At 37.5% G+C, this 24,381-nt stretch overlaps 1 protein-coding gene and 2 pseudogenes across 1 annotated transcript; all 3 read left to right on the forward strand.

Annotated features, from left to right (window-relative positions):
• Positions 1–443: 443 nt before the first annotated feature.
• Positions 444–1,374, forward strand: LOC120861648 (annotated as a pseudogene).
• An 8,599-nt stretch (positions 1,375–9,973) lies between these two features.
• LOC120862250 (sentrin-specific protease 2-like) lies at positions 9,974–13,169 on the forward strand. The gene is made up of 2 exons (XM_040238369.1): positions 9,974–10,134; positions 10,224–13,169. Exons 1-2 carry the CDS (start codon positions 9,974–9,976, stop codon positions 11,902–11,904), a joined length of 1,842 nt encoding a protein of 613 aa, XP_040094303.1. The 3' UTR covers positions 11,905–13,169.
• Positions 13,170–14,689: 1,520 nt separating this feature from the next.
• LOC120862251 lies at positions 14,690–16,315 on the forward strand (annotated as a pseudogene).
• The last annotated feature ends 8,066 nt before the right edge of the window (positions 16,316–24,381 follow it).

Raw genomic sequence — 24,381 nt, forward strand, 5'->3', positions numbered from 1 at the left:
TTAATCGCTTCAGGTGTGTCCGACTCTGTGTGAGCCTATGGACTGCAGCCTGCCAGGCTCCTCTGCCCATGAGATTCTCTAGGGAAGAATACAGGAACAGGTAGCCATTCCCTTCTCCATAATTGTTCCCTTCTCCTTTAGGAAATAGTGATATGTTAATCATTAAATTTAAAAACTGAGGAATACTGAAGAGAATACATATTTAATTCCATCAATAGAATAGAATATTTTGATACAAAAGGAAGCTGTGGGGCAAAATGTCTGTAATTTCCCATAACAAATACAGTAAATACCTTATGAATTTACTTCAATGATATATTAATTGTTATAATTTTATGGTAAACTTGCTATAATTTTATTGTAAGAGTTTCATCCAAATGCTTGTGCTGATTTTTCTTTCGGGTACTCAACAATTTTTGCATAATACACATTAAATTCACCATATGGAAAATCAGAGGAATGTATCAGAATTCATTTTTGTGGAGCTTTCCTCTGACCAGAATATACAGATATTTAACTTTACATTCTTTCTATTCTGTTATGTTGCACTGTTGGTGGGAAATCTTCTGATCCTGTCTCTATCTGATGCAGTGTTCTTTTTCACCAACCAATATACTATTTCCTCAGCCACTTATCCTTCATGGACATCTGCTATACCTGTTGTGTGACACCCAAACAGATCAGTGACCTGCTCCTGGGAAGGAAAACCATCTCTTATGGCAACTACATTCTGCAGGTCTTCACCATGCACTTTTTTGGCATCATCGAGGTCTTTGTCCTTACAGTCACAGCCTTTGAGCACTGCGTTCCTATCTGCAAGCCTCTCTACTACATGATTATCATGAACAGGACAAGGTGCAATCTCCTCATCCTGGCAGCTTGGGCTGGTGGGGCTGTCCATGCCTTTTCTCAGTTCTCTATGATAATCTGTTTGCCTTTCTGTGGCCCCAATGAAATTCACCACTACTACTGTGTCATTTTTCCTTTGTTGCAAGTTGCCTGGACTGATACCTATGTCACTAGTGTCCTTGTGGTTGTCAATTCAGGAATGGTTGCCTTAGTAACCTCTGTTCTCTTGTTTGGGTCTTATGTCATTATATTTTTCACCTTAAGAAGTCACTCAGCTGAAGAAGGCGCAAAGCCCTGTTTACCTGTGGGTCTCACATCACTGTGGTTGTCTTATTTTTTGGTCTTTCAATCTTTTCCTACCTCAGACTACCTCCCACTTTCCCTGAGGACAAAATATTTTCTCTCTTTTATATCACTGTTCCTATGTTCAATCCCTTAATCTACACTCTGAGAAACACAGAAATGAAAAAGGCTATTAGAAAAGTTTGTTGTCAAAAGATATTTTCAGAAGAAAAACATAATTGATTTCTTCTACTCGATCAGTCCTGGGTGTTCATTGGAAGGACTGATGTTGAAGCTGAAACTCCAATACTTTGGCCAGCTTTTGCAAAAAGCTGACTCATTTGAAAAGACCCTGATGCTGGGAAAGACTGAGGGCAGAAGGATAAGGGGAAGACTGAGGATGAGAAGGTTGGATGGATTCACTGACTCAATGGACCTTGGTTTGGGTGGACTCCGGGAATTGGTGATGGACAGGGAGGCCTGGTGTGCTTCAGTTCATGGGATTGTAAAGAGTTGGACATTACTGAGTGACTGAACTGAACTGGACTCTATATGTTAAAAACTTTATATAAGAGTAAATGAGAGCTTGGAATCATAGAGTTCTATGGCTTTGAGAATGATTTGAGTGCAAATTGTCCACTTTATAAATGTCAGAGGTGATGAAATGAAGAAATGTAAGTGTCAATTTCTCTAACCCAAAGTGAACTATGAGGCTAAAGAAAATTTTCATAATCATTCACATGTAAACTTAGGGACAAGTCAAATTGCTTATATTCTCTGGACACACATTGAAAATTAAGAAAATGTAAGGCCATAAATCTCTTCTCTGGTGGCTCAGCAGTATAGAAACCACCTGCAATGCTGGAGATACAGGTTCAGATCCCTGGGTTGGGAACATTCCCTGGAGAAGAAAATGGCAACCCCTCAAATATTCTTGCCTGGAAAATTGCATGAACAGAGGAGTCTGGTGGGTTAAAGTCCATGTGATTGGAAGAGTCAGGCCCAACTGAGTGACTAAACCACCACAAGTTCATAAAGGAGACATTAATTTTCAGTTTTGAGCTCTATTTGGTGAAATAGTTAGAAATAAAAGAAAGTGGAGAAAACCACTAGACCATTCAGGTATGATGTAAATCAAATCCCTTATGACTATAGAGTGGAAGTGAGAAATAGATAAGGGACTAGATCTGACAGAGTGCCTGATGAACTATGGGTGGAGGTTCATGACATTGTACAGGAGACAGGGATCAAGACCATCCCCATCGAAAAGAAATGCAAAAAAAAACAAAATGGCTGTCTAAGGAGGCCTTGCAAATAGCTTTGAAAAGAAGGGAAACAAAAAGCAAAGGAGAAAAGGAAAGATATACCCATTTAAATGCAGAGTTCCAAAGAATAACAAGGAGAAATATGAAACCCTTCCTCAGTGATCAATGCAAAGAAATAGAAGAAAACAACAGAGTGGGAAAGCGTAGAGATCTCTTTAACAAAATTAGAGATACCAAGGGAACATTTTAGGCAAAGATGGGCTCAATAAAGGAGAGAAATTGACCTAAAAGAAGCAGAAGATATTAAGAAGAGGTGGCAAGAATACACAGAAGAACTGTACAAAAAAGAGCGCCACTACCCAGATAATCACGGTGGTGTGATCACTGATCTAGAGCCAGACATCCTGGAATGTGAAGTCAAGTGGGCCTTAGAAAACATTACTATGAACAAAGCTAGGGAAGGTGATGGAATTCCAATTGAGCTATTTCAAATCCTGAAAGATGATGCTGTGAAAGTGCTGCACTCAATATGCCAGCATATTTGGAAAACTCAGCAGTGGCCACACGACTGGAAAGGTCAATTTTCATTCCAATCTCAAAGAAAGGCAATGCCAAAGAATGCTCAAACTACCACACAATTGAACTTATCTCACACATTAGTAAAGTAATGCTCAAAATTCTCCAAGCCAAGCTTCAGCAAAACGTGAACCGTGAACTTCTAGATGTTCAAGCTGGTTTTAGAAAAGGCAGAGGAACCAGAGATCAAATTGCCAACATCCACTGGATCATCGAAAAAGCAAGAGAATTTCAGAAAAACTTCTATTTCTGCTTTATTGACTATGCCAAAGCCTTTGACCGTGTGGATCACAATAAACTGTGGAAAATTCTGAAAGAGATGGGAATACCAGACCACCTAATCTGCCTCTTGAGAAACCTATATGCAGGTCAGGAAGCAACAGTTAGAACTGGACATGGAAAAACAGACTGGTTCCAAATAGGAAAAGGAGTATGTCAAGGCTGTATATTGTCACCCTGCTTCTTTAACTTATATGCAGAGTACATCATGAGGAACTCTGGGCTGGAAGAAGCACAAGCCGGAATCAAGATTGCCTAGAGAAATATCAACAACCTCAAATATGCAGATGATACCACCCTTATGGCAGAAAGTGAAGAAAGACTAAATAGCCTCTTGATGAAGGTGAAAGAGGAGAGTGAAAAAGTTGGCTTAAAGCTCAACATTCAGAAAACGAAGATCATGGCATCCGGTCCCATCACTTCCTGGCAAATAGATGGGGAAACAGTGGAAACAGTGGCTGAGTTCATTTGGGGGGGGGCTCCGAAATCACTGCAGATGGTGATTGCAGCCATGAAATTAAAAGACACTTATTCCTTGGAAGGAAAATTATGACCAACCTAGACAGCATATTCAAAAGCAGAGACATTACTTTGTCAACAAAGGTCCTTCTAGTCAACGCTATGGTTTTTCCAGTGGTCATGTATGGATGTGAGAGTTGGACTATAAAGTGAGCTGAGTGCCAAAGAATTGATGCTTTTGAACTGTGGTGTTGAAGATGTCTCTTATGAGTCCCTTAGACTGCAAGGAGATCCAACCAGTCCATTCTAAAGGAGATCAGTCCTGGGTGCTCATTGGAAGGACTGATGTTGAAGCTGAAACTCCAATACTTTGGTCACCTGATGCGAAGAGCTGACTCGTTTGAAAAGACCCTGATGCTGGGAAAGATTGAGAGCAGGAGGAGTAGGGAATGACAGAGGATGAGATGGTTGGATGGCATCACCAACTCAATGGACATGGTTTTGGGTGGACTCTGGGAGTTGGTGATGGACAGGGAGGCCTGGTGTGCTGCAGTCCATGAGATCGCAAAGAGTCGGACTCTACTGAGTGACTGAATTAAATGATTACTCAGTTTTGTCCAACTCTTTGCGACCCCATGGAGTGCAGCACACCAGGCTTCTCAGTCCATCACCAACTCCTAGAGCTTACTCAAACTCATTTTCATCACGTCAATTTTGCCATTCAACCATCTCATCCTCCATTGTCCTCTTATTACCACTAATTATTTGTTTGTTTTGTTTTCTTCTCCACTTCCCAAAACTGTTCCCAAGCACGCAGTTTCTCAGCAAGTTCACAGCCCCAGGACAAACTTGGCCATCACCTTGCTGCACCGTTAGATCCTATTGGAGCAGACATTTGCATTCCCAGCCTTGTGCCTGCCTGTCCATGACAAGGCTCCAACCCATGGGCTCTATCTGAGCATTCACCAGTCAACAGCTTCCAGTCTAGGTCCAAGTTGTTGTTGTGGTTTTCCTAGTTTCTTTAAAGTTTATACACACCTCAGACCACAGACACCCTGTATCCAGCTTGTTCTCTGTATTCATTCTCTGCATATCCTCTGGCCAACCTTAGCCTTTCTACTCTCTAGAGACACTTCCTTCTTGTTCTGTGATGGTGGCAGTTCTGGCTGCAGCTACAACAGCAAGTGCTCCAATTTTGAATTACACCAATGCTGACTCCCAAATTTGTGGAGAGATCTCCTCTATATTCATTCTTTAGTTACTAATCCGCAATCTTAGGTTACTTTCCACGCTTCTAATGGCATATCATAAATTGAACATATTTAAACTGCACAATTTGATCAGTTTTGACAAATGTATACACCTCTGAAACCATCCCCACAATCAAAATAATGAGTGTCCATCACTCCAAAGAGTTTCCTTGTGCTCATAGCCCTCCCTCTTGTCCTTTACTGGACTCCTTTTCTCTGGCAACTGTTGATTTGCTTTCTGTCTCTATAGATTAGTTTGCATTCTCTAGATATTTGTATACATTTAATCATACAGTACAAATTCTGTGTTTGCTAGTTTCTTTCATAATGATGATTTAAAGATTAATCCATATTGTTGCATGCATCAATTGTTCATCCCTTTTGATTGATGAGGAAATGAATGCAAATCCCATGAAAGTAAATTTTACAATTTGTTTCTTCACTGTGTTCTTGATAGACATTTGTGTTAGGTCCAGTTTTTACCTATTACAAATTACGCTGCTACATTCATTCATGTACAAGTTACTGATTTGGCATATAGTCTTGAAAGGTAAGTATGTAGGAGTGAAATGGCTGGTCTTATGCACACTTAACATTTTAGGAAACTGCAAGCTACTTTATTTTTTAATTTATATTTATTTATTTTAATTGGAGGCTAATTACAATATTGTATTGATTTGCCAAGTGAGTGATTGTACCAGTTTACTTCCCCACAAGAAGTTTATGAGTTTTCAAGATGCTCTTCAATACTTGATATGTCACATTTCTCTAATTTAGCCATTATTAGAGTGGTGAACTGCTATATAATTATGGCTTTAATTTGCATTCATACATAACTTATTGTGTTAAGCAAATTTTCACCCACTAATTTGACATTCAAGTATCTTTTTTAGTGAAGTGTCTTTTCAAATCACCTGTTAATTTTTAAAACTTTTATCCAGATTGTTGAAATTTTAGGCATAAAATTGCTTATATTATTTACTTATTAGCATTTTTATATCTGTATATTTATAGTGCTATCATATCTCACTTTTGATATTGATAACATGTGTCATTTCTCCTTCGCTCCTGATTCACCTTGCTAGATGTTATCAGTTTTAGAGTATTTCTCAAATAACTGATTTTGCTTTCATTTCTCTCTATTGTATTTTTTTGTGCTTTACTTTTATTGATTTTTCACTTTGATCTTTATTTCTTTGTTTATTTGTTCATTCTAATTTTAAGAGAGAAATTGAGGACAAATATGAGAATATTTTTATTTTCCATTATAGATGTTTGGTGCAACAAATCTCCCTATAATTATTGCTTTACCAGCATTGTATAGACTGATATATTTTGTTTTTATTTTAATTCATATAAAACTACTTTGTAATTTCCTTTTAACTTCTTCTTTGCCCTTGGGGTCCATTTGTGCAGATGACTCTGAGTGTATTCACCCTGCAGGACTAAAGCTACTGAATGGAAAGTCCTCAATAGTAATGGGGATAAACATACGTATATTTGGTTGGTTTCTAACTTCATTAAGCTATTTAAAACTTCAATAAACAAGTGTGGAGCTTATTCCAACCTATCAACAAGAATAAGAATTTCGTTTTAAATTTCAATTATTTTGACAATGTTCTTCTTCTTAAATATTTATTTACTTTCATTTTTGGCCACACCATGAAACTTGTGGGATCTTATTTCCCCGATCAGGGATTGAACCCCTGTCTCCTGCATTGGCAGCACAGAGTCTTAACCAGTGAACTTCCAGGGAAGTACCACAGATTATTATTTTTCCTTTGTCTCTCACAGCCCAATGCTTCATTGCAGCCATGGTACTGCATTGTTGTTGGTTGCTGCTGGTGGTCCCAGAAAGTAGTGTAGTGACAGGTGATTGATTTGTTAACTAACTCATATGTATCTTATGTTGCTTTTGTTCATAAAAAAATTTGGGACTCTGAATAGCTTTTCCTGATTTTCCTCTAACTTCTTTTCTTCTTTGGTCTGGAAATAGAGGCCTTCTTCAAAGCAAACTCGGTGCTCCCAAAGGGTTACCTAGGTTCCTTTCTGCTCTTCACAGGAGGCAATTAGACAGAACTGGCAGAATTTACTGAGCTTCTTTGGAACTGAATAACAGTACTGACCTCTAGAGACAGTGCCGAGAGCTTGGCTAACACAAAAAGTTAAATACACTTATATTCTGAGAATTCCCAGAAGGCTGTGAAATATAATCTTGGACAACTGATTAGTGTTCCTTGGTTAGAATCTTTAAGAAATGCTTTTGGGAAAACAATTTCTTTAACTTTTTATGTCAAAATATACTTATGGCTTCCTCTCAGATTATATTTAGCTCGTGTAGAACAAGTTTCTTTCAAGCACAGGCATCAAAAAGATGACTCTGAAGTCATGGATGTGAATGCTGCCTTAGCAGATATTTCAAAAGGTTCTTATTTACTCGAGTATGAGCAGGTGTTGGTGAGTCATCAGTATTGAGAATACTAGATCACCTTCTTGTGGAATGAACAAATGTTTCTCTGTGAACACAGGATAGTTTTCAGGGGTATTCAAACCACCACTCACTTTGTATAATGGTAGGATTTTTCATTCTGAAAATTCAAGCAATATTTGAAGATGTTTTTAGAGAATTGATCTAGATTTGTCTGAATCACTGCTTTATAGACTTAAATTTAATTTAAGTCTATATGTAAATGCTAATGAATGGTTAGCAAACTGTGTAAATGCAGGAAGGGGGGTAGTTGTGTGACCAAGACATTTTCCTGAATAAATTAAAACTAACTTGAATACCATCTGCAAATTATGTGCAGGTAACCATCTTTAAAGCACTTGTTTTAGGCTCATCATCTCTATTTGACATTAATTGTGTTACTTTAAGGGCATATGTTCTGATGTGGTATATAAAACATTTTAGCAAGTGTTAAAATGAATTCTGTTTTGATAGTGTATTACAAGCAGCATGTGTGCTTTGGATAATAGATTTAAAAATGATGACATTTTCAGATTGTCAGTGATCCTCCAAACTCTAATATTTGAAGAAATTCCTATTTTTTAAAATATCAGTTGCCTAGAACTTTCTAGGTTCATCAGACTCAGGTTAAGCAAATGTACAGGTAGCCACAGGCTGATTATACATATATATATATATACACACATACATATACATACATACATACATACAGATCCTACTTGACTTCCTGAAGAATAGTTTCACAACACTGATAGTACCTAATGAAGGGTGAATAAGACAGTTAAGCAGTACTACAGCAGGTGCAAATTAACTTTTTAACTTAATATTGGTAGCATGAAATAATGGATTCCTTATTTAAAATTAAATATCAAGAAATTTTGCAAGCAACCTGTGATATAGCCAGGTTGACTTTAATTTTTCAACAGAAATTCAATTTGGGTTTTGTTTGAGTTTTGTTTATTTCAAGGAATTTCATTTAAGTGTATGTCTGTGCCTTTATTCAAAGAAAGAAGAATGTAAAGGAAAGATATAGCATTGTTATGTATGGATTTTGTTTTATAAAGTCATGTGTTCTTTTCTCATTGTTTCCTGGAAACATGTGTCTATATCACAGGTGTAGTTGTTGCAATTCATGTTTAAAGTACATTGTGTTATACAACTAAGAACAACTTGTGTGAATGAATAAATCCAAAACAGCCCTTTTTATACTTAAGATTGCATTACAAATAGTAAAAGAAAGTAAAACATATAAATCATCAAGAATAAGGTGTGACAATGGCCCAGATTCATAAAGGATGATTGATTATGCAATCTAAACTGGAAGGTCTTTTTAGATTTAAATGTCCTCTTCTATATAAAGTACAAATATATATATATATATACTGAAGCAAAAAAGTAGCTAACTTTCAGTTTATATTATTTCACTTGATATTAAACATCTGAATATCAGAAACATCTAGATGACCAATATCCTCTCTCCAGCATCAGAAGTTTACCAATGCTTGGATAAAAGTGGTTTGTTTTCAATTTTATTTTGTTATCTTCATCATATCTAATTTTGACCTTATCGCTTTTGCATCATCACTTGATTTTTGACTTAATAATGTTTTATTTTCTTCACTTATGTGTTCAATATCTTAACCTTCATGAAGGTCATTATTCTACTAGTGCCTTCAAGAGAGCTGATAACCTATTTTTATAAGATCAAAGCATTAATATCTGTAGTGTTTAGATTGAAAGGTTGATGTTGTGAAGTGATTTCAAAGCACAGACATGCTACACCATGCATGTATTCTTATAATTATCATAGTATGTTTTATAGTGATCTGAGAGTCTGTCACCTTTCATGAGATGAAAACAATGATAATTCCTTTACTGCTATCTTTTCTAATATGTGTCCCTTTCCTGTGGAAGGCAATGATATACATAGTAAGACTTGGAAGATCTAGTTTATAAATGCTATGGTTTACTGGTTCTGTGGTTTGGGATATTCACTTACTTTATTTTAAATTAATTCATTCAATACTGAAAATAATATGGTTGAATTAGATGAGTACTTTTATGCTACATAATAACTAGACTTATTTATTTTCAATAAATTTTAATCACTTTAGTTTCTTGTACTTTCACTCAAAGGAATGCAATATAATATTTTTTCATAAATTAGTTATTAATTGCAATTGTGATGATACACTTAAAGATATAACAAAACATTAAATTTTATGGAGTTTATGGTAGAAATTGCCATTTTATGGAGTATATGGTATAAATGGTACATAATTTTAAAGATACAACCTATTGTCTTCATGTTAACAAAAAGGAGACTATAGATATAATATCTTCATCTTAAAAAAAGCATCTTAGGGATATAATGACACAATATGATTAAGTTAATACTTCCCTTTTTAATGTAGACAAAGATATTGAGCTAACATTCAAAAAAAAATTACTCTCAACATATTTTACAATGTGCTTTAAAGCCACCTCTGGGGGTCTTTTTAGAAAACTAGGGTAACCAGTTAGGAAACCTTACAAACCCTTAAGCAATGCGGTTGGGCTCCTCTGATGGTCCACGGGTGCACATTATCCAAACCAAGGACAGAAATGTCAGTATCTTCATTACTGCATGTGATTTGGGGCTTTTCCTCTGGGCCGCCGGTGAAGAGTTCCTGGGTCTGGAAATGGCTGTGGCAGTGGTGGACTTGGTGTTAAGGATAAGCCCCCTCCTTGGTCAGTGGATGGGCAGTGGTCCAGACCTCTACCGTGGACACCAACCGGCCGACGAGACTGACCCAGGCGGAAGCGACTCACTCTGTTTTCTACAGTGGACACTGATGAAATACCAGCCAAAAGACCAAGATTAGATTGCTTTATTCATCAAGTGAAAACCAGTCTGTACAATGCTGCCAGCTTGTTTGGATTTCCATTCCAGCTGACCACAGAGCCCATGGTAACTTCTGCTTGTAATGAAACATGGAATGTGGTCCCTTCAGGAGAGGTGTTTTCAAACTCTTCATCTTCTGAATTGACCGGTTCTGGATCCTGGAGCAACATGCTAAAACTGGGTAATAAATCTCCTAATGGAATAAGTGACTATCCAAAGATCAGAGTGACAGTAACTCGAGATCAGCCACGCAGAGTCCTGCCTTCCTTTGGTTTTACTTTGAGCCCAGAAGGCTATACTAGAAGACCAGGTGGCCATCGCCACAACAAAGGCAATCCAGAGAGTTCTTTAATGTGGAAGCCTCAGGAGCAGGTTGTAACAGAGAAGATTTCTGAAGAGATTGGCAAGGGTCTGAGGCGTCCTCATTGTACTGTGGAGGAGGGTGTTCAAAAAGAAGAAAGAGAGAAATACCAGAGGTTATTGGAGCGACTTAAAGAAGGTGGTCATGGAAACTCTGTTTCTCCTATAACTTCAACTCATCAAAGTTCTCAAAGAAGTCAGATGGACACATTAAAGACCAAAGGCTGGGGGGAAGAGCAAAGTCATGGAGTCAAAACAACTCAGTTTGTTCCAAAGCAATATAGAGTTGTTGAAACAAGGGGACCTCTGTGTTCAGTGAGAAGTGAAAAGAGGTGTTCAAAGGGGAAAATTTCTGATACAGAAAAGACAGTTGGAATCAGACTAGAAAATGAATGTAGGAGGGGATTTCAGCTGGAACCCGACCTGTCTGAAGAAGTGTCAGCCCGACTCCGCCTGGGCAGTGGAAGCAATGGCTTACTCAGGAGGAAAATGTCAATACTTGAGACAAAAGAAAAAAATTGCTCAAACAAAGAAAGGGATAAAAGGACAGATGATCTTCTTGAACTTACAGAGGACATGGAAAAGGAAATCAGTAATGCTCTAGGCCATGGCCCACAGGATGAGATCCTAAGTAGTGCTTTCAAATTACGAATCACTCGAGGAGATATCCAGACCTTGAGGAACTATCACTGGCTCAATGATGAAGTCATTAATTTTTACATGAATCTCCTGGTGGAAAGAAATAAAAGGCAAGGATATCCAGCACTTTATGCATTCAGTACTTTCTTCTATCCAAAATTAAAGTCTGGGGGTTACCAAGCAGTGAAAAGATGGACCAAAGGGGTCAGTCTCTTTGAACAGGAACTTATTCTGGTGCCTATTCATCGGAAGGTACATTGGAGCCTGGTGTCTATAGACCTAAGAAAAAGGTGTCTTAAATATCTGGATTCTATGGGACAAAAAGGCCACAGGATCTGTGAGATTCTCCTTCAGTATTTACAGGATGAAAGTAAGACCAAAAGAAATATTGACCTGAATCTTTTAGAGTGGGCCCACTACAGCATGAAGCCACAGGAGATTCCTCAACAGTTGAATGGGAGTGATTGTGGAATGTTTACTTGTAAATATGCAGATTATACCTCCAGGGATAAACCTATCACATTTACTCAGCATCAGATGCCTCTGTTCCGGAAGAAGATGGTGTGGGAAATCCTTCATCAGCAGTTGTTGTGAGAATGCCCCACCCCGTCTCTCCAGCTGCTGGTGGTTCTTTCACGCATGGACGTTTCCATATACCTCATGCATTGTGGGTTAAGAAGTCCCTGCATCACCTCTGTTCTCTCACAGGTACTGAGCTGTCAGTGCATGAAGGCCTCTCTCTGCACCCTGATCCTGACTTGGTGTGCAGCGGGCTGCTTGCAACCCTGTTTATAAGGCTGTGCCTGCTCAGAGCCCTGGACTATCAACCTACACAAGAACATATGCTAATTAATACTTTTTTTTAAAGATTTTTTTTTCCCTATGAACGTGGGAATTGCAGATTTTATTTTATGATTTGTTTTTTCTTTGTGTTTGTTCACGTGTATTCATTCACTCATTCATTTGCAAACATGATGGGCAGTGGCTGTTTTCTGCTGCTGTTTTAAAGTTAACTCTAAATTGTTTGAACTATCTATTTCTGAAAGGAATGTTGATCAAGCTGCCGTTCCCTGCTAAAGATCCTGAGGGAAGTCTGTGGGGGGAGGAAGGAAGAGTTAATTAACCTCTACAGCTAGAGCAGTAACTGCTGACTTGAAGCAGGAGGTCTTCTTTCTTTTGAGGCTTGACAGTGCCAGGAGAGGCACCGTGGTGTAGGGCTCTGGTTACCTTTCAGAGGAAGTCCACACTACAGCACTGGCATGGTGTCGTGGAAAAGTGGGACTATGGCCCAGGAACTCTGGCCAGCTAAGTGTCTGCAGAAAAGTGTTGGAGTCATCCTAAAGAGACTTCCCTTTCTGGAAATGAGGTGACTTGGCTACTCTTAAAACTGGATTTGAAGTAATTGTAAACCCTAAATCTTCATTTTGATCCTAAATCTTCATTTTGATCCCAAATCTGGTTGTGTATTAACCTCAGATATGTAAGGGCTGGCCTGAGCTGTTGATTTCAAAGGATACTATTCAATTTAAAGCTGTTTTTTCTCAATGTTTTTTTTTTCCTTTATATGAAGTCAAAATTAAGTTTTACACTTATTAGCATTTACATCTCCCCATTACACCCCTACTAAAATCTGTGCAAGAAAATTTAGTACTTGGTTCTGAGGTTGCCTACAGTAATCTATTTTGCATATGAAAGTTTGTATTTAACTGTTTTGTTCATTAAAAACCTTACAGTGGTTATGCATATTTAATTTCAGGAAATTTAGAGTTGGTCAGAACATATTTTGCAAAATCTAGTGCCTAGTGTTGCTTTTTTGATGTAATAAAAGGTTGTCTGGCAGAACCTGAAAAAAAAAAAAATAAAGCCACCTCTGTTTATCAGCTAAGATAATATTAAATATCACGAGCAATACAGCTACACAATTTGGAAAATAGTGAACATGTTAACCTATTCATTTTGTTACATCAAAAGTTATGTATTATTAAAAATCTACCTATGGAGCCTAGCATGGCTACTACATCTGACAGAGGAGTCAGGTAAACAATTACCTGCATACTACCTAATTCCTCATGAGTGACTGGAATAAAACTGAGAAATGTGTGTTCTCAGTAGTACATTCTTTTGTCACCTTAGTGTTAAGTCCTACCTTGATCAAAAAGAATATATTACATGCAAATCCATTAGAAAGCCATGCAACAGAAAACAACCGTGCATGTCTTGACCACAAAGTTTGCCTTACATTTACATTGAAGTGACATCATTTTCTGATTTTTGCTGTCCATAATTTATTTCAGCAGAGAACACAAGTACCAAATTCAAATTATTTGTTCATTTCAATTAGTGTATCTCTTTATTTGCACTGTTAATTTTAATGACTATAAAATTCACCTTAAGCCATTATTTTACATTAAATTTAAATATGAAATATAATTTTCTTTTTAAAAATGTCAGTCACTGACAATTTTTGCTATATTTTCAAATAATTTTAGTCTTATAGCTAGCAAGATTGGTTTCCCAAGTTCAATATGCAGTACTTACCCTACCCTCACTCTTGTATTTCAAGGGACAACACTTATAATCCTAAACACACAGCTCAGAATTTAGGTGACTTTTATTACATGCACTGTATTCCATGATCATATGACTACAGACAAATCCATGAAAGTGTTCTATATCATGGTAGGGGAATGAAGCATCATGTAATTAAAAAAAAATTACCTTTCTGAAAGACACATTTGAAAAGTGTAAGTAAAAAAAGTCCTTTATTAACTTGCATTAATAGCACTGTTGTTTAAGTGTTAAAAGTAGTAATGGTATAATGTATCTCTGGGAAATAGTTCAGATCTTCATGAGGTTCAGTGAGATTACATCCCAATAAATTCATCATAACCTGAAAATACAAGTTGAAAGTCAATTGAATACATCTAACCTACTGGACATCATAGTTTAGTCCAGCTTACCTTAAACATACTCAGAATACTTACATTAGCCTGCAATTGAGCAAAATCATCTCTAATACTTTGACTACCTAATGCAAAGAGCCAACCCACTGGAAAAGTCTCTGATGCTGGGAAAGATTGAGGGCAAGAGAAGAAGGGGAAAACAGAGGATGGGATGATCAGATGGCGTCACTGACTCACTGGAAATGAGTTTGAGGAAACTCAGGGAGATAGTGAAGGACAGGAGAGCCTGGAGTGCTGCAGTTCATGGGGTCCTAACGAACTGGATATGACTTAGCAATTGAAAAACAACAGCAATCTAACACAAAGCCTATTTTTAACAATGTAACACAAGGCCTATTTCTAACACAAAGCCTATCTCATGTAAGTTATTGTATACTTCACTAAAAGTGAAAAACAGAATGGCTGTCTGGTACGGAATGGTTGTAAGTGCATCAGTTCTTTACCTATATAATCACCAGGCTGACTGGAGGCTACTGTGACTCACTGCTCAGACCCAGCATTATAACAGAGTATCATATCACCTATAGCTAGCTCAGAGAAAAGATCAAAATTCAAGTACAGTTTCTTCTTGATGCTTACTATTCTCATGCTATCATAAAGTCAATAAAGTTGCAACATGAACCACCATGAGTCAAAGAATATCTGTAATGCCTGTTCTGTACTGTAAACGATGTGCTCAGTCGACTCACTGTGGACCCATGGACTCACAGGTTCTTTTGTCCATGGAATTTTCCAGGCAAGAAGTCTGCATCAGATTGCCATTTCCTACTACAGGGCATATTATTGACCCAAAGATCAAACCCATGTCTCTGTGTCTTCTGCATTGGCAGACGGGTTCTTTACCTTTAGAGCCACCTGGGAAGCCTAAACAATTATATTTTGAAAATTTAATAAAATTTACTTTTATTATTGCCTATGTAACAGAATATTTGAAAACAATACCTAAGAAATGAGCTATGATTCCTAAGAAAAATATAATATCATTAATTTATTAACTAGCTTTGGTAATTTGTTAAAATTAACTTTAATGGCTTGTTAGCAGCTTTTATATGATTGTGATCATATTGTAAATATTTTCTTTCCTTTTATTTTTTAAAGATACTCAATTATTTGCAGATAGCATACAATAATAGAAAGTCAGAGGAACATCTCAGAATTTATTTTGGGGGGACTTTCCTATAACCAAAACATACAAATATTTTGCTTTGTGTTCTTATTTTGTCACATTGCCATCTTGGTGGGAAACCTTCTGATCCTTGTCTCCATCCAATGTGGTCGTCTTTTTCACCAACAAATGTACTATTTTCTCAGCCACTTATCCTCTATGGACAACTGCTATACCTCTTGTGTGACACCCAAACGGATCAGTGACCTGCTCCTGGGAAGGAAAACCATCTCTTATGGTAATGCATGTTACACGTCTTTTCCTTGCACTTCTTAGGAATGATTTAAATCTGCATCCTTACACTCATGGCCTTTGACGACTAGGTTGCCATCTGCAAGCGTCTCCAACACATGATTATCATGAACAGGACAAGGTGCAATCTCCTTATCCTGGCAGCTTGAGTTGGTGGGGCTGTCCATGCCTTTTCTCAGTTCTCTATGATAATCAGTTTGCCCTTCTGTGGCCCCAAAGAAACTGATCACTACCATTGTGACATTTTTCCTTTGTTGCAAGTTGCCTGTACTGATACATATGTTACTGGTATCATTGTGGTCGCCAATTCAGGAATGGTTGCCTTAGTAACCTCTGTTCTCTTCTTTGGGTCCTATGTCATTATATTATTCACCTTAAGAAGTCACTCAGCTAAAGGAAGATGCATAGCCCTCTCTTCCTGTGGGTCTCACATCACTGTGGTTGTCTTATTTTTTGGACCATCAATCTTTGCCTATTTAAGACACCCTACCAAAAAAAAAAAAAAAGACACCCTACCACTTTCCCTGAGGACAAAATATTTTCTCTCTTTTATACCATAATTCCTCCTATGTTCAATCCCTTAATCTACACTCTGAGAAACACAGAGATGAAAAAGGCCACATGAAAGATTTGGTACCAAAAGATGTTTTCAGAAGAGAAGTATAATTAATTTCCCCTACTCAATGTGTTAAAACCTCTATGTGGAAGTAAAAGTGGACTTGGAAATCAGAGAACTCAATTAACTTTCAAATCACAGAGCCCAAATTATTTACTTGATAAATGTCAAAGATGATGAGCTGAAAAATTATGAGAAAAATGACAATTCCGTTGGTCACACTGAGACTTGGTAGGAACTTATATGATTTAAAATATATTAGCTTAAAGAAACAGTTGCTATGTTATATAGAGTAGGCAATTCTAAGAATGACTGTGAATTTAAAAAAATAATTCACGTATGATATTTGTACATGAAGACCAGATAGGAAATAGCTAAATTTGCTTTCAAGTTAATTATTTAAAGACATATCTAACCTTACACTCTGCCTTGGGTAGTTTCACTAACTTATGTATGGTTTTAAGGCATCTCACAGATTTTTTCATATATTAATTATGACATATAATACACAAAGAAATTAAAAAAAAAAACAGAGAGAGAGAGACAGAACTATGAAGGAAATAAACCTGTACTCTGTACCTGAATCAATAAATAGAGCACAATAATCATCTCCAAAATCCATCATCTGCTCCTTCCTGTTCTCACTGTTTCCTTCCCCTAGACCTAGCTACCCTTCTGAATTTTATAGGAACTATCCTTTCTACCTGGTGTCAGTCACTGAGAGGACATGACCACTGCTAGAGCAATGAGATGGGCCTGGGCATCAGAATTTCCTAATTTGTCCACCCATTCTTGAATTTGAGTTCCATTTAATGTCCCAGTTTTTGCCTTTTCATACTGTTCATGAGGTTCTCAAGGCAAGAATGCTGAAGTGGTTTGCCATTCCCTTCTCCAGTGGACCACGTTTTGTTAGAACTCTCCTCCATGACTCGTTCATCTTGAGTGGTTGTACATGGCATGGTTAATAGTTTCATTGAGTTAGACAAGGCTGTGAGCAATGTGATCACTCTGTTTAGTCCATCCTAAAGGAAATCAGCCCTGAATATTCATTGGAAGAACTGCTGCTAAAGCAGCAGCTCCAATAATCTGGCCACCTAATACAAACAGTTGACTCATTGGAAAAGACTGATGCTAGGAAAGATAGAAGGCAGGAGGAGAAGGAGATGACAGAGGACAAGATGGTTGGATGGCATCACCCACTCAATGGAAGTAATTTTGAGCAAGCTCTGGGAGATGGTGAAGGACAGGGAAATCTGGCTTGCTGCAGTACCTGGGGCTGCAGAGTCAGACACAACTGAGTGACTAAACAACATCATTCCCATAGCTGGAGACGTTTTCAAGGAGGCAGACTTGAGATAATAAGATGTTGTTTAGACCATCTGGACTGAGTATGTGAATGAACCCAGGAAAGGCCTCTATATGATCTTAAATTTTCTGACATAAAGAGGCAAAGATCTGCTTGCCTTATAACCATCCATGACAAACCCCTCCCCCATGTAAATCCCCTTGTTTATTATAAGTGACACCTTCCAATATGGAGTGGTCTTGCCTCTTTTTTCAGTCTCTCCCTGCCTCCATATATGGGGGTCAGTTTGCCAACCAACACCTAGAAACATTAAGCAAATTATAAATTAACTTATCTGTTATTGATTTTACTCATAGGTAAATTTAGGAGACTTAGTGCCTTTCTCACTAGGACCGTGTTAAGATGAAAGAGAACACTTAGTATATGACACACAGTAAATATTCACTATGCATTTGCTATTATTTATTTTGCTCAAATAGCACATTGGAAGGCAAACTGAATCTTCAGAAACATATGGGAAAGGAGAAAATAAGGAAAAAAGGCATTTGGAAATGATATGTTTGGGGGAAAATTAAAATGTATTCAACTGAAAACTTTTTATATTATTTTTTGGAAGTTTTCTAAATTCATAAAAATAATACCAAGGTTTATTAGTTTATAATTTTCTAGGAAATCAATACTTGAAAATAAAGAAAAACCCATTCTAACTCTCTCAGAGTAGAGAATCTTTTTGAGAGATGAAGACTATTAATTGCTATAAGTTTTAGCTCAGCTCAGTGCTAAGTCATGTCCAACTCTTTGTGACCCCATGAATTGCAACCCATCAGGATCCTCTGTCCATGGGATTTCTCAGGCAAGAATACTCAAATTCGTTGCCATTTCCTTCTCCAGGGGATCTTTCTGACTCTGGGGGTAAACCCTAGTACCAGAGCTGTCCTTTTTTTCTCACCCAGATTACAGAAATCATGGAAAGGATAAGCCCCTCAAGGCAAAATCGCCATAATATTGTTTATATCACAAAACTCTGAGTGAAGTGCAAGGGAGTTCAGTCACGGAGGCCCAGGAGAAATGAATGTCTAATAACTGAGCTTCCTAAACCACACACAAAAGCTTATAGTGGCTTGCATGCTATTTATAATCCAGATTTGATATTCACTTCAGTGGATCTGATGACTTGGATCTAGAGTAAATCCACCTGGTGAGCTCATGATTCAGAAATATAAATCCAAACAACTTGCAAAAAATAGTGTTCTGGAATAAGATATATATAGTTTTAGATTATACAGTTCATTTTTGTTTATTAGTTATGTGAGCTTGAACATCGTGAGGAATAACCTTAGAGATGACAATATAGATGGAGATTAGACTCGTGTGTATTCACATTAGTCCACTTTCTTCAAACTGTTCCTCTGAGGGTATGTCCTCTCATTGTGTGAACACAGGTGGAGTGACAGTGTCTCCACAATGACACTTTTATTTTTCTATGAATGGCTAATGAATAATATTGAAAAATATGTGAATTCAAGACACGAAATGAAATACTCTGAACCGTAGGTGAATGACCAGAATTTCAGTGAGGAAAGAATGGCAAGACTGAAAGAAGTGATACGAATGGACTCACAACAATTGGAGTGGAAGGACATGTGTGGTGAATGATTTCTCCTCCTTTCCGTGATCCTGCCTGACTGTGTGATAGCTGAATATATTTTCCTTTTACTGCATAAATAACAGATTGACTGCTAGTTAAAGTTAAGTATAGGCATCATCTATGATTTTTATAATTTGCTTTATGATTAGAGTAGCAATAAATTCAGGAGTTCCCCTTTGAGTGTGCTCTGACTTTCCAAAGGGAAATCAGACAGTGATAGGGAAATCATGCTTTGCTGAACAAGAGGAAAATACTATTAAGATTTTTAGTAGAAAATGGGCAAAGTACTCACTAAGGAAAAAAAAAAAAAAGACTCACAGATTACCAAGAAAGTGAGAAAAAAAAAAATCCAAAAGAAGAAGAAGATCCTTCCAGCACCCATTGTCATGATCCATGATCCCCCATCCTGACAAAAAAAGAAAGAAAAGATGACTCAAGAATTAAGTTAAACAAAGACTCTAGGCAGGCCACAAAAAGTCGAAAGGAGATACCTCAGAATTTGAGTCTGTTTACTTTTTCTCTATGTACCTTGCTCTCCACCCGTGTTTCCTGTAATAAATGTGATGTTGATAACTTCAGTGATATGAATACTTTATATACTATTTTAAAACAACTGAAGTTATTTCAACAAATAGTTATTGATTATTGGTTAAATAAATGATATCTTGTAATCATTTAGGCTCCTCACATTTGCATAGGATCATGGAAAGGAGAAGATATAATTTCCCATACATGTTCTTACAATTGTTGTGAATCCATTCACATCACTTCCTTTCAGTCCTGCCATTTTTTCCCTCATTCTGGTCATTCACCTACTGTTCAGAGTATTTCATTCCATGGCTTGAATTCACATTTCTCTCAACATTATACATTAGCCATTCATATAAAAAAAATGATTATGGAGATAGAACAAAGGTAAAATCATTTGAAATATTTATCGAGCCCCTAATACATATTGGCTGACTCTCACCTCCTATCTAATTAATTCTCACAACAGATATGTGGGTAGAAATGCTCATCAACAAAGTGCTCATCTGCTGGCAATATGATAATCTAAGAAAAATCAGCAGATGTCAAATCCTGGAGAAGATTTGACAGATGCAGATCCTGGAGAAGTGTCTAGAATTTAAAATTAAACATGTACAGGCATTTCTTAATATTTTAGGCAGAATGTAAGATGGTCCTTATTTTCTTGAGAAATTTAAATTCATGCAGATTAAGGATGTATAAGTTTACTTTGGCATAGATTGAAATCTGAAATATTGGAGTCAGTGAAACTCTCTATTCCAAGTGTAACAGTGTCATATATTTACTGAGCATGCATAAAGTATCAGGAACTATGGTAACTGTGTAACATTTATCAAGTGTATTGCTAAGTAAGATATATGCTGTTTTAGATCTTGACTCTACCACTTATTTAGACCATCTTGCACTAATTTTTAATTTTTCTAAAACTCAATTTCCCCATTTGTAAGCTAACTACTTTTATTTATTAGAGTTATAGAGATGATTAAAAAGTTTGTTTACACAATGTTTAGAAGAATGTTAGGCACATGAAAATGTGAAATTGTAAACTAATAAAAGAATTATTAGACTGCTGTTAGTGTAATTAAATAAAATATTGAGGCCAAATACTCACTCTTAGCAAAGCCAGAATATAAAACCATGCAATTTCACTTTCTTGATTTTAATGTTTTCCCAAACTTTACCTTTAATAATAGTGGAGAACCGCAGGGTTGTGTAAAATCTTAACTGAAGAATATCTTATTAAATTATCAAGACTGTATTCATCATTTGGTATATATATCAAATTGAATTTAGACTGTTTCACTTGCTTACTGTTTTACTTTTTTCAAAGTTTCCATCTATTTTAAGATTTGAATCTCATAATTCTGTGAATTATTTAGGGAAGAAACTATTATTCTACAATTTAGATACAGAAAAATGTTACAGGAAATGTAGGTAAGAATTCACCTTTGAAACTGATGACTGTGTCAAAAATGAAAGCTAGAGATGTTCTCCCAGTAAAATTGAGAACCTAGAAATATAAGCACTAGTTTAAGCATTGTGGGATACATCTGTATGGGAAGTTAGCAAAAGGAGAAAACTATCAAGAATGGAATTAAAGAAATGTTCCTGGCCTTGAGAATTGAGAAAATTTGAGATCAAACACATATTTAACAAAACTTTTTGGTTAGAAAGTCAAACTTGGGAGGCAGTCCTAAGATGGCAGAGGAATAGGATGGGGAGACCACTTTCTCCCCCCAAAATTCATCAAAAGAAGATTTGAACACTGAATAAATTCCAAAAAAAAACAAATTCTGAATGCTGGCAGAGGACATCAGGCTACCAGAAAAGCAACCCATTGTTTCGAAAAGAGGTAGGAAAAAATATAAAAGACAAACAGAGAGAAAAAGAGGTAGGGATGGAGCTCTGTCTCGGGAAAAGTGAAAGTGAAATTGCTCGACTCTTTTCGAGGTCTACCAGGCTGCTCCCTCCATGGGATTCTCCAGGCAAGAGTACTGGAGTGGGTTGCCATTTATCAAACCCAGGTTGCCTGAATTCCAGGCAGATGCTTTAACCTCTGAGCCACCAGGGAAGCCCCAGAAGGGAGTCTTAAAAAAGAGAGAAGTTTCCAAACACCAGGAAACACTCTCACTGCCAAGTCTATGGCGAGCCTTGGAACCACAGAGGGCAACATAACTGGGAGGAAAAATAAATAAACAATTAAACCCCACAGATTATGTGCCCAACGTTAACTCCCCCAGCGGGAAGCAGCACAGAAGACTGCATCCGCCACTAGCAAGGGGGGACTGGGCAGGGAGGCCAGGTGTGGGCTGCATTGCTTAGAGAAAGGAATGGGCCTGAATGCCCCGAGGGCAATCTGAGGGAAATAACCTGGGCTAGCAAACCAGACTATGGAATAGCTACCACGTGAAAAGCCCTAACCTAAGGAATGTCAGGTCCATGAATTAAAGCAAATTGGAAGTGGTCAAACAAGAGATGGCAAGGATGAACGTTGACATTCTAGGAATCAGAGAACTAAAATGGACTGGAATGGGTGAATTTAACTCAGATGACCATTACATCTACTACTGCGGGCAGGAATCCCTCAGAAGAAATGGAGTAGCCATCATGGTCAACAAAAGAGTCCAAAATGCAGTACTTGGATGCAATCTCAAAAACGACAGAATGATCTCTGTTCGTCTCCAAGGCAAACCATTCAATATCACAGTTATCCAAGTCTATGCCCCAATCAGTAACGCTGAAGAAACTGAAGTTGAATGGTTTCATGAAGACCTACAAGACCTTGTAGAACTAACACCCAAAAAAGATGTCCTTTTCATTATAGGGGACTGGAATGCAAAAGTAAGAAGTCAAGAAACACCTGGAGTAACAGGCAAATTTGGTTGGAATGTGGAATGAAGCAGGGCAAAGACTAATAGAGTTTTGCCAAGAAAATGCACTGGCCATAGCAGACAACCTCTTCCAACAACACAAGAGAAGACTCTACACATGGACATCACCAGATGGTCAACACTGAAATCAGACTGATTATATTCTCTGTAGCCAAAGATGGAGAAGCTCTATACAGTCAACAAAAACAAGACCAGGAGCTGACTGTGGCTCAGATCATGAACTCCTTATTACCAAATTCAGGCTCAAATTGAAGAAAGTAGGGAAAACCGCTAGACCATTCAGGTATGACCTAAATCAAATCTCTTATGATTATACAGTGGAAGTGAGAAATAGATTTAAGGGTCTAGATCTGCTAGAGTGCCTGATGAACTATGGAATGAGGTTCGTGACATTATACAGGAGACAGGGATCAAGACCATCCCCATGGAAATGAAATGCAAAAAAGCAAAATGGCTGTCTGGGGAGGTCTTACAAATAGCTGTGAAAAGAAGAGAGGCAAAAAGCAAAGGAGAAAAGGAAAGATATAAGCATCTGATTGCAAAGTTCCAAAGAATAGCAAGAAGAGAAAAGAAAGCCTTCTTCAGCAATCAATGCAAAGAAATAGAGGAAAACAACAGAATGGGAAAGACTAGAGATCTCTTCAAGAAAATTAGAGATACCAGGGGAACATTTCATGCAAAGATGGGCTCACTAAAGGACAGAAATGGTCTGGACCTAACAGAAGCAGAAGATATTAAGAAGAGGTGGCAAGAATACATGGAAGAACTGTACAAAAAAGATCTTCATGACCCAGATAATCATGATTATGTGATAACTCAGCTAGGACCAGACATCTTGGAATGTGAAGTCAAGTGGGCCTTAGAAAGCATCACTACAAACAAAGCTAGTGGAGGTGATGGAATTCCAGTTGAGCTGTTTCAAATTCTGAAAGATGATGCTGAGAACGTGCTGCACGCAATATGCCAGAAAGTTTGGAAAACTCAGCAGTGGCCGCAGGACTGAAAAAGGTCAGTTTTCATTCCAATTACAAAGAAAGGCAATGCAAAAGAATGCGAAAACTACCACACAATTGCACTCATCTCACATGCTAGTAAAGTAATGCTCAAAATTCTCCAAGCCAGGCTTCAGCAATACATGAACTGTGAAATCCCTGATGTTCAAGCTGGTTTTAGAAAAGGCAGAGGAACCAGAGATCAAATTGCCAACATCCACTGGATCATGGAAAAAGCAAGAGAGTTCCAGAAAAACATCCATTTCTGCTTTTTTGACTATGCCAAAGCCTTTGACTGTGTGGATCACAATAAACTGTGGAAAATTCTGAAAAAGAGGGGAATTCGAGACCACCTAACCTGCCTCTTGAGAAATCTGTATGCAGGTCAGGAAGCAACAGTTAGAACTGGACATGGAACAACAGACTGGTTCCAAATAGGAAAAGGAGTATGTCAAGGCTTTATATTGTCACCCTGCTTAATTAACTTATATGCAGAGTACATCATGAGAAACGCTGGACTGGAAGAAACACAAGCTGGAATCAAAATTGCTGGGAGAAATATCAATAACCTCAGATATGCAGATGACACCACCCTTATGGCAGAAAGTTAAGAGGAGCTAAAAAGTCTCTTGATGAAAGTGAAAGAGGAGAGTGAAAAAGTTGGCTTAAAGCTCAACATGCAGAAAACAAAGATCATGGCATCCAGTCCC

This window comes from Oryx dammah, unplaced genomic scaffold (assembly GCF_014754425.2).
Source record: "Oryx dammah isolate SB20612 unplaced genomic scaffold, SCBI_Odam_1.1 HiC_scaffold_3, whole genome shotgun sequence".
Taxonomy (NCBI): Eukaryota; Metazoa; Chordata; class Mammalia; order Artiodactyla; family Bovidae; genus Oryx; species Oryx dammah.